The sequence below is a fragment of the Muscardinus avellanarius genome (genome assembly GCF_963383645.1).
Source record: "Muscardinus avellanarius genome assembly, chromosome: 14".
In the NCBI taxonomy this organism is placed as follows: Eukaryota; Metazoa; Chordata; class Mammalia; order Rodentia; family Gliridae; genus Muscardinus; species Muscardinus avellanarius.
In genome coordinates this window covers 70,904,805-70,921,421 of record NC_137800.1, presented here as the reverse complement: position 1 = coordinate 70,921,421, position 16,617 = coordinate 70,904,805, and the positions used below count along the sequence as shown (strand labels likewise).

The window sequence follows — 16,617 nt, the reverse complement described above, 5'->3', positions numbered from 1 at the left end:
AGGTGTGCACCATCATGCTTGGCTCGGCTTGGATTATTCTTTGTATTTAAAATTGTGCTGGGTGTGGTGGTGCAGGCTTGTAATACCAGCATTCGGGAGGTTGAGACAGGAGGATCACGGTTCGCGAACAGTCTCAGCTACTACTTAGTGAGGCCCTTTGCAACTCAGTGACACCCTGTTTCAAAATAAAGGATAAAAAAAAAAGACAGGGATGGGGGTGTAGCTTGGAGGTCGAATGCCTCTGGGTTCCATCCCCAGTACCGCAAAAAAAATTAAAAAAATAAAATTGTGGTCATTATTGTCCAGATGATCAGATTAATATTATATAGACTAGCCAGGTGTGGTGGCGCACACTTGTAATCCCCGTGCTTAGGAGGCGGAGACAGGAGGATGGCGCAGGTTTGAAGCCAGCCGCGCTGGCTTAGGAGACCCTGTTTCCAAATAAAAATATAAAATAGGTTTGGGAGGGTAGCCTGGAGGTAGAAGGGCTTTCCAGGAACCCCAGTAGCACCAAAGAAATATTATATATACTGATAAGGATTTCGTTATTAATCAAACTCTGCTCAGGGTCCTCTGAACTCCTTCTGTACTAGGCTTGACTTTGGACTCCTGTGTTCCTTACTGCACCATCCAATTTTAGCATGGATCCTGATAAATCGGTTTAACCAGAATTCCCACCCTCATATCTGATCATCCCTGGTATCTAATCGGGTTCCCCATCTTCTCCCATCCCCAGGCAATATTTGGCCATCCTGGTGTGTTCTAGCAAAAATCCTGTTAGGCAGATTCAGCCAGAACCCTCTTTCTCTTGCCGTTTCCTCTCAGTAATTTTCCACCTCAGTAATCTCTTCACCACTCCTGGACTGTAAATCCCTGCTTCCCCGGTTGAGTCTAATCTCTCTCCTCTACTGAGAGGCCCCGCAGCAGAGGCCCCTACACCCGCTGCGGTGAGTGGGTCTAAATACGTATGCCTGACCATCTTCAACACCGTCATCGAATAATCCCTTAACAACCACACATGTAAGACAAACATAACACATACCAGCTAAAGCTGACAAACCAATGAACATTCCCCTGCACACAAAAAAGTCAATCCTCTTGTATATTTACTTAATTTATTACTTTGCAGAGCAAAGTCAGGAGGGGATTATTATTTTTTTTAGTGCTTATAGAACATTCCCATTTAATTTCCACTTCAGGTGTCTTACACGTGACTTTGCCTACAGAACATATTTCATTCTTTTAGGTTTCTTCCTTGTTTATTTTCATTTTAATGGGTACATAATAATTGCACATGTTTGTATGATAAAGCGTGGCAATTTGATTCATATGTGTATACATGTGTAATGATCCAATCAGAGTCATTGGCACTTCCTTCTCCTTACAAGCTTATCATTTCTTTGCGTTGGGAAGCTCTGAAGTCCTCTTAGTCCTTTATAAAATATAGAATAGGTTGTTGCAAGCAACAGTCACCCTACTGTGCTGCGGAACACCAGAACTTATTCCTTACTTCGAACTGCATTTTGGTACCTATTATCCAATGACCGAGCTAGCCTTTTCTGTCCTTCCTCAGCGGGGGTCCTCATTTGCAGTTTGCTCACCTGCAAATCATTCAGAGCTTTTTTAGAAACACGTGAATGACCTACATTACACTTTAGACAATCAGTACAATGACCTGCCCAAAAAAGTGGAGAACCCGAGTTAGGGTAAAGGGTCTTGGTCAAAGAAGCCATGATTTAGAGATGGCATGAAAACAGATGTTCATTCTCATCTCAGAAATTTAAAAAATTATATCAACAAAATGTTGGAGCTTCTATCTAAGAAACAGAATTGAGGGTGTCCATCACTGAGCACTGCTTACAATGTTAAGCATTCTTCAGCTTTTCTCTGTCTTTTACTTTCTTTCTTTTCCCAAAGTGATTGTCAGAAAGATTCTCAGATCTTTGGGCTTAAGCTCAGGTATAAGAAGTGAATCATCTCCTATTTCAGGGTTAATTTGGGGACAAGACAGAGGAAGAGAAAATCCATGAAATAAAGAATGTAATGAACTTTTCTTTTTTTGTGGTACTGGAGATTGAACCTAGGGACATTCTTTTTTTTTTTTTTTTTGGTACTGGGGTTCCTGGAAGCCCTTCTACCTCGGGGCTACACTCCCAGACCTATTTTTACATTTTCATTTTGGAAACAGGGTCTCCTAAGCCAGCGCACGGCTGGCTTCGAACCTGCGCGATCCTCCTGTCTCTGCCTCCCAAGCGCGGGGATTACAAGCGTGCGCCACCACGCCCGGCGAACCTAGGGACATTCTATATCTGAGCTATACTCCCCCCTTTACTTAAGTTTTACATTTTGATACAGGGCCTCTCAGAGTTGTTGAAGGTCTTGCTAAGTTTCTGAGACTGCCCTTGAGCCTGTGATCCTCCTGACCCGGCCTCCAAAATATTGGGATTACAAGTATGTGCCATCACGCCTGGCTAGGAGGTGAAGATTCTGAATGGACAAGAAAGCAGGTTGAGTTGTTGAGGCTGTAGAGGAAAAAGGAAACGGAAGCCTTGCTATAGACGTGGGAAGTGACTGGACACGTAAGTAGAACCATGGTGCTTAGGACTGTGTCCCTTCCAAGTTCACAGTTGAAGCCCTATGCTCCACCAGGATGGTATTTGGAGGTAGGTTCTTAGGAAGGCAATTAGGGTGAGATGAGAGCAAGAGGGTGAAGCCTTCATGATATATTAGGGTTTTTATCAGAAGAGACCTAGGGAAGACTCATTCTCTCTGCATGCAAAAGAGGCCACGGAAGCGCACAGCCAGATGGTGGCCATGTACCAGTCAAGAGAAGAGGTCTCACAATGAAGCCTACCTCGCCTGCACATGGACACTGGACTTCAAGACTCTAAAACTGTCAGAGCAGCTGGGCGTGGTGGTACACGCTTGTAATCCTGGCATTCGGGAGGCAGAGACTGGAGGATCGTGATTTGCAGACAGCCTCAGCTACTTAGGCCCTTTGCAACTCAGTGAGGCCCTGTTTCCAAATAATGAATAAAAAACGGGGCTGGGGTGTAGCTCAAAGGTAGAATGCCCTTGGCTTCCATCCCCAGTACTGCAAAATAAATAAATAAATTAATTAATTAATAATAAATAATAAATAAATAAAACTGTCAGAGGTAAGTTTCCCTAGTTTAGGCCACCCAGTCTGTAGCCTTCTGTTAAGCCAACCCAAGCTCACTAAGACAAAATCACAATCTGTACAGTTTTTTCCATCGTCTCATATCAAAACCTAGAGGGTGAAATAAAAACTCTCTCTCTATCCCTATACATTTCCTTCTAAAGCCCTTTCTTATTTAAAAATATCCACCCAATTTGCCACATACAGTCTCCATAGATATCAACTCATGTAAGGTATTGAGGCACAGACTTTAATGAACTCGGCACGCTTTTATCATTAGCAAATATTGGAGCTAATCTGAACCCAGGCAGTCTGGCCCCAGGACTGAGCTGACCTTCCCCACATTTCTGTTCACTGAGCTATGAAATGGATAGTTATCTTTATCTCTCTAGTGATGACTCATTTCCATTCTTTGTGTTCCTGCCTTGTCCAAGAATCATTTACTCAAGATTTTTTTTTCCTCCGTGAAATAACTTATTCTTATCTGCCAAGCACCATGCATAACTCATTTTCTTCTGTGAGTTGAATCTGATTGGAGCAGGGAGAATAAGGATGAATAATAAGAAATGGACTGTCGACAGCAGAATGCAAGCACTCAATTACAGCAAATGTGGAATTCCAAGACCAGATTATTCGTAGATCAAAAAGAGTGGTGGCTTTTAAATGGGGGAAGAAAAAAAAAAAAAACCCAAAACCTCAAAACAGCCCTGAGATATAAGAAAACACATGGGGATGTAAAAGCCACTCTCAGCCACACTGAAGAATTTTTAAAGGCAAGAGCAATTCTAAGGCTTGACTTTTCTCTTTGTTCAGGCCAGCTGACGGTGATTAAATTCTACCAATTACGATACAGAGTTGAAGTCAGCACACGCCCAGTGAGGAACGAAGGACCAGTTGTCTTACCTGCCGAGGTGTGCTTAAACTTCTCGCTTTTCTTCTTCCTCCATTTCCAAGGCTTGAAAATCCTTCCCAGGTTGGCAAACTTACTTCTCCTCCGGATGGGCGGCGTGTGGGTACCCGGGACGAGGGAGTCGGAGCGCATGGCCGCCAGCCTCTCCACTTCCTCAGCTTGTTTTTCCCCAAGGAAGGGATGGAAATGAAGAGAGGAGAAAACAAATGTTAAAACAGGAGCTTCACAGATGGCCAGCATTTTCCATGGTTACAGATAGCAGGAGCCATGTGACTTGCGCTCTCTTTGCTTTTTGGGATGGAAGCCATCCCAGTGTGTTCTACAGACTGAGGACATTCAGCCAGACCCTGGGGATTCAGAACACCCAGGCAAATCCATTCATTCCTAAGTAAGGCACCGGGTCTCACTCTGTTGCCCAAACTGGCCCTGAAACCCTGAGTTCAAGTAGTCCTCCTACCTCAGCCGCTATAGCAGCTCAATGACAGGTATGCTCCACGGCACCTGGATACCCCAGCCAAACTGCTCATCCCTCCCTCCCTTAGGGTGGGGAGCAGCTCCAGTAAGAGACTCCCCCAAAAGGCGGGGAAAGCCCACACCAAGCGCCCAGTGAGAGCCAGTGGGCCTATTAGCATAGCAGTTTCTCAACTAAGACTCGGCGGATGCAGACACAATAGCACTGTCTGGTAAGAAATAAAGAGGGAGGAAATATTTATCTGTTGTCTTCCAATACCAGTGTATCCACCACTCACTCCTTTCTGCTTCCTGCTACTCTGCTTTTCCTAGACCTCAAATGCTAAAGTCTGCAAAGGAAGTAGCCATAAGGCTATTGACCAATTTGAGAATCACTTGTACTTCCATTAGGTTTTACAACTATCTTACTTTCTCTAGGGTGTTTTTTTTTTTTTTTTTTTTGCTTTTTATTTTCCCCCAAATTTTGCTTCTTTCTTTCTTTCTCTCTTTCTTTCTTCCTTTCTTTCTTTCTTTTTTTTTTGGTGGTACTGGGGTTTCTGGAAGCCCTTCTACCTCCAGGCTACACTCCCAGACCTATTTTAATTTTTTATTTGGAAAGAGGGTCTCTTAAGCCAGTGCTGCTGGCTTCGAACCTGCGCCATCCTCCTGTCTCCGCCTCCCAAGCGCGGGGATTACAAGTGTGCGCCACCACGCCCAGCTAAAATTTTGCTTTTTAAAAACAAAAAAACTCAGAAATTGGCAGCTGGGAGTATCTTTAGAGAATATCTAGACCAATTTCAATAACATAACATTTGCAGAATCCTATAGTTTGGAGCTGGAATTCCTCCAAGCCTGTGTGTTAAGTCCATGTGTTAAAGGCTTGGTCTGCAGCCAGTCACACCTTTAAGAGATGGGGTCAAATGAAATGCCATAGGTTATCAAGGGTGTATTCCTGAAGTGAATATGGGACCCTCGTAACTTTCTCTTCAATTTTCCCTTTGGCTTCCCCACCATGAGTTTGTCCTGCCATCCACTTCCTTCATGATGTTCTGCCTCACTACAAGCCTGTAGAAATCGAAGCAATCAGTCACAGACCAAAACCTCCAAAACTGTGAGCCCCCCAAAAATGTTTCCAAGACGGACATGGTGGTGCATACTTGTAATCCCAGTACTTGGGAGGCTGAGATAGGAGGATCGTGGGTTCGCAGCTAGCCTCAGCTATTTAGTGAGGCCCTCCACAAAACTTAGTGAGACTCTGTATCAAAACAAAGAGTTAAAAATAGGGTTGGGTGTGTAGTTCAGAGGTAGAATGCCTCTGGATTCAATCCCCAGTATTGCAAAATAAAGAGAAAGAAGGAAGGAAAGAAAGAAAGAAGAAAGAAAAAAGAAAAATATTTTCTATTTATAAGGTATCCTGTTAAAGAAATATATGAATATTAAGCCTTTCAATACTTTTTATTTTCATACTAGGGATTGAACCCAGGAGCCCTCTGCCTCTGAGCTACAAACCTAGCCTAATTTTATTTTATTTTTATTTTGAAACAGGGTCTTGCTAAGGTGCTGAGTGCTTAGGTTGCAGAGGCTGGTCTCAAACCTGCAATCCTCTGGTCTCCGCTTCCCACGTACTAGGAGTACAGGTAGGCATGTTACTACCATGCCCAGTGACTTCCAGTATTTCTTTAGAAGGAAGGGTTGTGGATATTTCCTTAAAGATCACAACCATCTCAGCCTTTTTTTAACCACAGAGAATAAAATGGACTCTTTTCCAAGTTCCACGAGTATTTACATATTCCAGTGAGCTAAATATAACCCAACTTGAATTTCTAAGATGAGCACAATCAGAGAAAATAACTTCCTTAGCAAAATCAAGGGGGTGGAAAGAACTTAACTTTCCAGAAAGCAAAATCATACTGAACGCTGTGGCAAATCCCAAATCATTATCGTATTTGGCCTCAAATGTTGGTCTTTGGGAAAACCACCTGGACTTCTGCAACCTATACAGCCCTTGCAAGCTCAGTCTTGTGGGCTGAGGGCTTGCCTGTGATGGTCTAAAAGTGCTTCTCACTTGGAAGGTCCCTTCGTTCAATAGATACGGAGCCTGGACCATGTGCCCGGCAGAGCTCCGTGGTAGAATTGAAGACAAAGATAAGTTGCCAAGCGTGCTTGGTAAAAGGTTTGAAAAGAAGTAGGGCTTGGGAAGAGGGGTTCAAAGCAAGCTTAGTCATCTATCTGACTTAGTGACTGACAGATCTGATGGACAGGAAGTAGCTAATTCCCAATTCCCAGATTCATAGCGGTGGAATGGGTGAGCACAGCAATTATTTGGATACGGTGCAACAAAGATAACACTTAAATTCCTGACTGCAGATCCTCCTCGACTTAGGATGGGGTTAATTCCTGAGAGACCTTTGGTAAAATGAAACTAATCTAAGTTGAAAATGCAATGTCCACACACAACCTCCCAAACACCCTAGCTTAGCACCCAGCACACTGTGGAGCACTGGTGGGGACAGCAGGGCTGGCCGGGAACTGAGGTCGCTGCCCCTGCCCAGTGTCTTGAGGGAGGATCTGCCTGAATATCACCAGCCTCAGAAAGGATCTGAATTTCAGATTCAAAGCGTAATCTCTGCTGAACGCATATCACTTAGCACCAGCAGAAAGCTGAAACATCGTAAGTCAAACGTTCATAAGATGGGGGCTGTCGAAATACGGTTTGATGCATGGAAAGCTCCTCCTTCTAAACATCTGATTATGGGACCACTTAATCCTGGTCATTTCTGGGGAAGACAAACAGAAGAACTGAGGTGCATGCAAAGCACCTCAACAGAGACAATGAGGCAAAACCCCAAAGGGCAGAGAGGAGACAGTATATAATTCTGCTTCATGGTGTCCAAGAAGACCTAAGGGAGGTCCTGTGTGACTAGGTTTTTAAGGGGAAGAAATGGATCAGAAGAACATGACATGGTTAGGGACTTCCAGGGACCAAACGAGTCTCACAAGTCAGTTATCCTAAGTGAAATGTGGAGCTGGTGGTGGGCAAAGCCTGGAGCTGGCTTCCAGGGGCACTTGGTGAGTTTTGTTGGACATTTGAGTTTCATCCTAAAGCAGAGGGCAAAGGATGAGAATGGGAAATTGACATGATTACATTCAACAAATAGGTTCTGAGTGCTTACTTTGTACCAGATATAGGCCTACCAGTAAAAAATAGAGAAAAAAAAAAACCCCTGACTTGTGGAGTTTACCTGGGGAAGTGGGACAGACACTAAACACCGAGTTGAAATACACAGTATAGTAGGAGATATGTATTGGGGGGTCAAAAATTGAGTGGAGTCCAGAAAAGGGGAGGATCCAGAATACCTGGAGGAAGAGGTCCAGTTTTAATTTCAGAGTGAGAGTCAACTGGTTGGAGATGGTACAGGATCAGGATGTGATCAGACCTGTTCCTTAGGACTATCACTGTGGCTGCACAGGGGAGTTGAATTGGAATATCAAGAAATGGATGATAGAAAAGAGGCCATTATATTCAAGTTAACAAAGATGCAGGTCAAGTAGTGATAGAAGCAGAGAGAGAGAGAGAGAGAGAGAGAGAGAGAGAGAGAGAGAGAGAGAGAGAGGAGAGAGAAAAGAGGGAGAGAGAGAAAAGAGAGAAGGGAGAGGGGAGAGTGGAGAGAGAAGAGAGGAGAGAGAGGAGAGAGAGAGAGAGAGAGAGAGAGAGAGAGAGACAGACAGACAGACAGACAGACAGACAGACAGACACAGAGAGTGGGGGGGGGTTGATCCATGTGGCAGAACAGCAGATTGGGAACTTTCTGGCTAAATACACATTAGAAAGAAAGAATGGCTAACCTTTTTGGTTTTCATGGCTAAATAAATATGCCAATTTTACATGGTTTAAAGAACGTAGATGATAAAAGGAAAAAAAGGAATAGGACATTAGCTTAATGAAAAAGACTTTGGAGCCAGACAACACTGTTTTTTTTTTTTTTAAATGTGCCAAGATAATGGAGAACTACTGAGAGAAAATTGGCCAGGGTGGGAAAGGAGAGCTTCCTTCTCTTCTGCAGGATGAGCTGCACAACACACTGAAGAATGAGAGATGAAAGATACTGGAAAGAGGTTGAGACATGTATGAAATGTGTTCTTAGAGACTAGAGGAGGTGGGCTCAAAGTATAGAAAGGGGTTTTAGTCATCAGAAGACTTTATGCTGTGTGATTGACAGTTTCAGTTGAGGTTTCTGATCACAAATGACATAGACCAAATGCAGGCCTTAAGGAGATTAATCCAGCATCCGTGGGTAAATTAGATGGCTATTGTGTGGATCTCCAAGTCTTATGTGTTGAAGGTTTGGTGGCCAGTCCTTGGCACTCCTGGGAGGTTGTGGAACCTTTGAAAGGTGAGGCCTAGATGAAGGATAGCCCATTGGGCTCTGTCCTTGAAGATGATATCGGGACCCCAGCCCCTCCCTGTCTGTGTTTTTGCTTCCTGTCCACCATTAGGTGACCTCCTTGCTCCACCACGCCCTCCTTGCCATGATGTCTGTCTGGCCCCTAAGCAACAGAGCCATGTGACCACAGACTAAAACCTCGGAAACTGTGAGCCAAAAGAAACCCTTTCTTCTTTTAAGTTGATTTTCTCAGGTATTTTGTCACAGCGACAGAAGGCTAATACATTATTGGAAGCTGTAGGAAGAAAATAAAAACTCAGAAAATTTTAAGTCTATTTGGCTTGCAGAGTGGCTAAGAATTATGGTAAAATAATACTTCTTTTTTTTTAAAGAACCTATAATAATAAATGCAAAGGAAGCTGAATCAGACAAGTAAATGGGCTCTGGAATGACCATAAATGTGGACACCACTCTTTTTAGATTGAATTGGTGTTCCTTCTATGGTGCCAGCAGCCAGGCACAGCCACTGCTATCCTTTAGACCTGGGATGCCTCCAATGACGCAGGTGCTAAGTGACCATGCTGGTTTGGTTCCTAGCGTGGCGCTATTGGAAGGTGTTGGAACCTCCTGCCCACTGGAAGGTCTTCTGGTCACTGGGGGCGTGCCCTTGAAAGAGACTGTGGTACCCTAGCACCTCCTCTTCCTGCCTTTCTTCTCCTCCCAAATGTGAACAATTTTGCTCTACCATATGCAACCCCCATGCTCCCCCACTGAAGACCTAAAGGCAGGGGCCAGGCCCCCCAAAACTATGAGCTAAAAATAAACCTTTTTTCTTTTTAAGATGATGATCCCAGGCATTTGTTTCAGTGATGGAAAGATGACTGATGCAGCAAGATAGGTAGTGGCCACAGTAGGAAGTCCAGCAAGGAGGCTTTGAGTCCACAAAGGACATGACATTGACAGAGGCAAGAGACCTCATTCTTCAAGTCCGTCACTTACCTGCATCTCCCACCTTCGTGTACTATGTTATTGTTGCTTGCCCAGATTTTACTGTCTCCAGATATATATCCCCAAGCCCAGTCTCCTGTCTGCAAACCTCTGTTTCATACTATTTCTAGACTATTCTTCTAGAAGCCGGTGCTTCCCAGGAACTGTCAATGGCTTCCCACTACTTACAACAAAAATTCTTAATTTTCTTCCTTTGCCTTCAGGAACCTCAACCTGAGAGGCCTGCTTACAAATATCTTCTAGTACTCAAACACATGTAGCAGCCCCTACACTTCCTGTAGCACCAGGCTCCCCTGAATATTTCCAGACCCCAAGGAGCTGCTGGAGGCCATCAAACCACTAAATTAATTGCCAAGTTTCTGTATATGTCTGTATCTGCATTTGGTTGGAAAGTTTTTGTCTTTCTTTGATTCCCCCAACAGCCCAAGACACAAAATGTAAAATTTTTTAAATATCCAGTTTGAGTATTTTGGAGTCCAGCCAACCCAAACCATATAGTCTAATGTGCAGAATCGTTTTAAAAAGGAAGAGAAAGATTATTTGGCATTCAATTTGTTTTCCATAGTTGGTTCAATTCCAACTTATTAAATAATGGCAGGTCTGGTGTGTGTGTATGTGTGTGTGTGTGTGTGTGTGTGTGTGTGTGTGACTGGGATTGAATCTAGGGGCATTCTATCTCTGAGCTACATTACCAGCCCTTTTTATTTTTTAGTTTGAAACAAGGTCTTGCTAAGTGGATGAGGGTCTCACTATGTTGCTGAGGCTGGTCTCAAACCTGTGTGCTTCCTATCTCAGCCCCACAAGCCCTGGGATTGCAGATATGTGCTGCCACGCCTGGCTAAAGGGTTGTACTTGACTCTACCCATTAACCTATGTCTTGAGAGATGAGGAAATAAATATCACAATACATCTTAAGAAAAATGTGCCACTAGACTGTTTCACAACCACATCTTTAAGAAACGGATAAAAATTATTCTGAAACTGCCACATTAAAATAATTATAGTCAATTAGGAGTGTCTTTGAAAGCCCTGGAGTGGCAAGGAGCAGAGTGAGCATTATAAAGGTATAATTATAACTCCAGTTAAATGAATCCTTAATGAGTACATTATTAAATTCAAGATGTTTAGCCTTTAAGTACAGAAGATTATTGAGCGTACTGGACTGCATACATTAGGTTTAATTGACTTATAGCCTAATCACCCATTTTACATTTTTCAGCAATTCATCTGACGTCAGGGCCTAGCTCTCATCCTGGCTGTCTTGCCATCACATAATCAAACTGTGAGCCTCAGGAGTAAAGCAGGAGGCCAACTTGTGAATATAGCTGGAAAAGAAAGAAAGACAAAAGGGCGCTAAGGAGGAAGTGGTCTCCTAGTACGGGAGCAGAAGAGAGAACAGGAAGAAGGTAAGCGGCGGGGAGGGCCGGGGCCCAGAGGGGTTTTTGAAGGCAGCCACCTTTTGACACAGATCACACGAAGGCTGCTTTGCGCAAGCCCTCTGTTCTGTCTCAAAAGTGACATCTGCGGGCGGCTGAGGAGAGAGACGCTGTCTGGGGAGAGTGCTCACTTAGACATGAATCAGCTCAGATGTCCACCGCCAGTACTAGGGATGCTGCATCAAAAGGTAGGAAGCTGGGCGGCTGAGCTGATTCAGGGAGCCAAGGGGAGAGGGAGGCCTGAGCCAGGCATCGCCTGGGGTCTCTCCAGCACTGGCATCCAAGACAAGCCACTTTAAGAGACCAGACCTAGAAGGACTGGATTTTGTTTTATCCATAGCAAGAAACAGAGTTGGAGATGCTTTTCCTTTCTCTGTACTGTAGAAATGCAGTAAAGATAATACTGACTTTGTAGATTTCTGATCACCATGAACCAAAGATCCTCTGCCTGCTGGTATCCTGAACTCTACCCCTCGCACTATCCTGGGATCGCTCTTGGGGGTCTCCAAGGGTGCCTGGTGCCAGGAGGTGAGCAGGAGACTCTTCAGCTGGCATCCTTAACCCTGTTCCTCTTAATGCGTCCTGGTTTTCAAAAAGCTCATCCAAGATGGCCACAGTGGTACATGCTTATAGTTTCAGTCCTTGAGAGGCTGAGATGAGAAGATTGCAGGTTCAAGACCAGCCTTAGCACTTAGCAAGACCCTCATCTACTTAGTAAGGCCCTTTCCAAAATTAAAAAAAAAATAATAAAATAAAATAGGGCTAGGGGTATAGCTCAGAGAGAAGAATGCCCCTGGGTTCAATCCCCAGTACCACAAACACAGTTCACTCAAGGAGAGCACCAAGTTTGGCTTTCTGTTGGTCTAGACAGTCTCAGTCATCCAGTTTCTCACTGAGCCACTGGAAAGAAGGAAGATGCAGTGTCCGTGCCCCCTCATGTCCAACTAGAGTCAGCAGGGCCTTGGGGCTGTCACAGTATCTCTCTCCACATGCAACTCTCCTAGGACTTTTAGGGGACCTAGATCTAACCCTGAACAGGGTTTTCAGCTTCCTCCTAACAGAAGAGAACATTCTAAATAGGACAGTGCTTCCTTAGGCATTGATGTTGAGGATGATAATGATGGTGGTGGTGGTGATGTTGATGACTAGTATGGTTTAGATCTGGAATGTTTTCCATAGGTCTATATGCTAAAAGCTTGGTCTCTAGTCTGTGGTGGAACCTTTAAGAGATGGGCCTGGTTGGAGGCGGTCGGGCCGTTGGAGGTGTGACACCCATATTGACCTCATCCTCTCACCGTTTCCAGGTCGCCCTGAGGTGAACGGTTTCCTCTGCCTTGTGCCTCTGCTGTGATGTGCTGTGCCACCCCAGGAACAAAGCACTGGGCCCAAGAGACCATGGGTGGGAACCTCTGGGACTGTGCCAAAATAAATGTTTCCTCCTTATCGACTGACTTGCCTCAAGTATTCATCAAAGCGGTGGAAAGATAAGACAATGACAAAAACGATGGCAGTATTAATAACAGTCTTCAGTCACTAGGCGTGGGCCAGGCACTCACTCACCTAAGCACCTGTATTTCCTTATGTAATCCCCATGGTACTCTTAGGAGGTAATGTTACATATTATGCCCATATTTATTTTGGTACTGAGGCTTGAACCCAGAGGTATTTTACTTCTGAGCCATGCCCCAGCGCTGTATCATTTCTTATTTTGAAACAGGGTGTTGCTAGGTTGCTGAGAGCCTGGCTAAGTTGCTAAGGCTAGCCTCCCACCTGCAATCCTCTTGCCTCAGCCTTCCAAGTGCAGTTGTATGCCACCATGCCCAGCTCCCATTTTATAGTTGGGGAATCTGAGGAGCCACTAACAGATAGGAAGAAGTAATTTCTTAGAAGAAAGTAAACACATACTTTTAAGATTTGTCTACTTTCAGGCATATCTTACCACTATCTGAATGTCTGGCTATTTATTTATTTATTTATTGGTGGTACTGGGGGTGGAACACAGAGGCTTTCTACCTATGGGCTATACTCTCAGACCTATTTTATATTTTATTTGGAAACAGGTCTCACTAAGTTGCCGAGAGCCTCACTAAGTAGCTGAGGCTGGCTTTGAACCTGTGCGATCCTCTCAGCCTCCCAAGAGCAGAGATTTCAAGCGTGTACCACCACTCCTGGCAATGTCCGGCTTTTTAAATCTCTATATTACTGACCTATTGGTAAGAAGGCTTCAGGGATGAAGACAGTTTTTGAAAATTATACAAAAGAGACATAAATATAAATTGGTCCTACTCTAGAAAGGGGAAAGCGGCTTTGTGTTACCCTACCATGCCAAATATCTATGTAGACCTGTGTGTGGGTGCCCTGGAGGATTCTCACGCTAGGTCACTTGGTCATTGGGAGCCAGGAGGGCATTCTTTACTAAGCACCTGCGCCACGGTCTACAGTAGTAACTCAGCAAGTGACCACAACAGGCTCAAATCTGCTTCAGTTAGAAAATGCCACATATTGTATCATGGAAAGAATGTCAGTTTTGAAACCAAGAGGAAGTAGGTTCAAACCTGCCACCTAGTAGTGGTTGGTGGGTACAGGGTCTTTTTTGGCCTCCCAGCAAGTGGCAAAGGCTCCCTGGTCTTCCTTAGAAGTCAGCCCTCTGTTCTTCCCAGTTCATCGAGCTCAGGAGGAACTCATCTCAATCCTGACACTAGGTGGGCACGTGCTCTGTGCAGCCAATCAGAGCATTGCATTCTCCAACCTCTTCCCACAGAGATTCATTCAGGGGTGAGCAAGGAGCTTGGCCAGGCAGTGGGAGGCAAGTCCGGATTTCACTGGGGTTATTGATGGACATGCTGTGTCAATTGAGACTGTACGTTAGATGGGTTGGAAGCATAGATAGAGCAGGGGCCACACATGTAAATACTTTCATTCTGCCTTGGTTGTTATTCAAAGGATCTCTATATGGAAGTCTATAAACTCTAAGAAGAAACAATCCTATTATGTCAACTACTCTGTATTTTCTAAGTACTACATTGGAAAGATGAGGTTATTTCTATTCCATGACCACAGGCAGGCAAGGAACAAGGGACAGTGCTAACAGACCGGAAAGGTAGGGGGAAAGGTCCTATCTAAATCTAAAATTATGAAGGGTCTGTGTTACATTTATTAAAACATTAGATACTATCAACAGCGTTCTCTTCCTGGGATACTCAATACAAAATTCCTGTTTCATCTCCCAGGAATCTAACCTTTAATCACTAACACATGTATTGGTTACAAAATCTTATAAAACATCCTTCTTCCTCATTGAATCTTTAGAATACAGCTGCATTGGGAAAGGAACTAGTTTGTTTGGATTGTAAATGAACTTGTAAGGCATTCTGTTAATCCAAAGCAACAATCTTTAAATAACGTAGACACTTCATTCATCTAAAAACCTCAGACCCTAGGGTCTCTTATTCTGCAGTTAAATAGTGCCTTTCAGATTGGACTTAAACCTCAACACACCCTGTTTTCTTCTGCAGGGGTCAGCAAATTCTTTTTATCATACCACACGGTAAATACTTGGTCTCTATGGTACCATACATAAGTCTTATAAGTGCTCAACTCTGCTACCGTAGCATGAAAACAGCCAGAGACTGTCATATACAAATGGGCATGACTATGTTCCAATAAAACTTTATTTACAAAACAGGCAGCTGGCCCTCAGCCCATAGTGTGCCTACCTATCCTTCAGTAGACTGCTGCTGGCTTTCTGCCACTTTGGAAGGAGAGGCTGCCTGAACACGGAGGTAAGACAGAAGGAAAAATAACTGAGCATGACTCGGGTGAGTCTGAGGCCTAGTAACATCATTTAGAGCCCTGGATTCAGCTATGCCTGAAACCATCAAGAAGCTGGTCATTCTCTGAGCATGAGCCAATAAATTCCCTATCTCACTTTAGTTAGGTTGGTTAGGCTCTCCCTTTTTGGCAAGCAAAATGTTTCAAACAAATTCACTGTGTGATTTCAAAAATGTTTCATAGCTTCCTCTAAAATGGGGATAATAGTGATGTATAAGAATTAGGAGGTGTTGTGGTTTGGATCTTAAGTGTTCCCCCCAAAGCTCATGTATTGAGGGTGTGGTTCTACCTGGTGGAACCTTCAGGAGGCAGGGAATAGTGAGTGAGGTCATTGAGGGCGTGTCCTTTAAGGGACTACTGTGAGTCCCAGCCTCTTCTTCTTTCTCATTGATACTTGCAGCCATCAGATGTGTATCTTTGCTGCACCACACACTCCCTGCCAAGATGTTCTGCTTCACCACAGGCCCAGACACAACAGAGCCAAGTGACCATGGACTGAAACCTTTGACACCATGAGCCAAGAAGAACCTTTCCTCCTTATAAACTGACTGTCTTAAATATCTTCTCACAGCAACAGAATGTTGACTATCACAAGTATACACTCAAAGTATCCTTTAGGGCCTGAAGAACGGACTCAGTAAGAGTTGTCTAAACATAGAAATTCTCCTCTGGTACCAGGAAGACCAATTGGCCAATAAGGTTTCTACAAGGGTGAGGTTCTGTATCACTTAGTCCCTTGCAAGTCTTTTAGGGAATGAATGACATGAACTTAAGAAGGTTCAGAGGGTCTGAATTGTGTTGAGTCTCCTAGAAGATCTCAAATGTTATTATTTGTAAGGATTTTAACTAAAGTGCATTTAAAAATTGTTTGTGTGTGTATGCTACTGTGGTTGAACCCAGGGATAGTCTACCTCTGAGCTATACCCTCAGATCTATTTTATTTCTAAAAAGGTTCTCACTAAGTCGCTGAGGGCCTCCCTAAATTGCTGAGGGTGGCTTCAAACATGCATTCCTCTTGTCTCAGCCTCTCAAGTACCAGGATTACAGGTGTGTACCACCATGCCTGGCATCCTGTTGAAAATTTTGATCCTTCATTTCCATTTCTGACCCGGTGCTCCAGGAATGGGAATGCCTAAGTAGTGGCCCAGGTAATATTGCTGCCAGTGTTCTGAAAATCACACTTTGAGAAACATACTTGCAGCCTTATTAAAGAAGCTTAGAATCTTACTTCTGTCTTGCCAACTCCACACATCCTTGGCCTTCATGACCAAGAAGGAAGAGCCAAGAAAGTGAAGCCCTGCTTCAGTGATGTGTATCATCTCCAAGCCCCTCAAATCCTTGGAGATTCTTATATCCTGCTCACACAGTGCTTAATTCTAAGTGCTTTTACATCAATATCATTAGATCTTTGAACATTCCTGCTACACAGGTATAAAA

General features: G+C 44.0%; 1 protein-coding gene across 1 annotated transcript in view; it reads right to left on the bottom strand.

The window, feature by feature from the left end:
- The window catches only part of LOC308273603 (phosphatase and actin regulator 1-like), a gene marked incomplete at both ends in the record, with an annotated part of 491,535 nt that overhangs the window by 162,515 nt on the left and 312,403 nt on the right, over window positions 1-16,617 (bottom strand). The window contains one exon of the mRNA XM_080710811.1: window positions 4,064-4,228. Coding sequence (XP_080566937.1) covers window positions 4,064-4,228 — 165 coding nt within the window. The remainder of the gene's footprint in view (window positions 1-4,063; window positions 4,229-16,617) is intronic.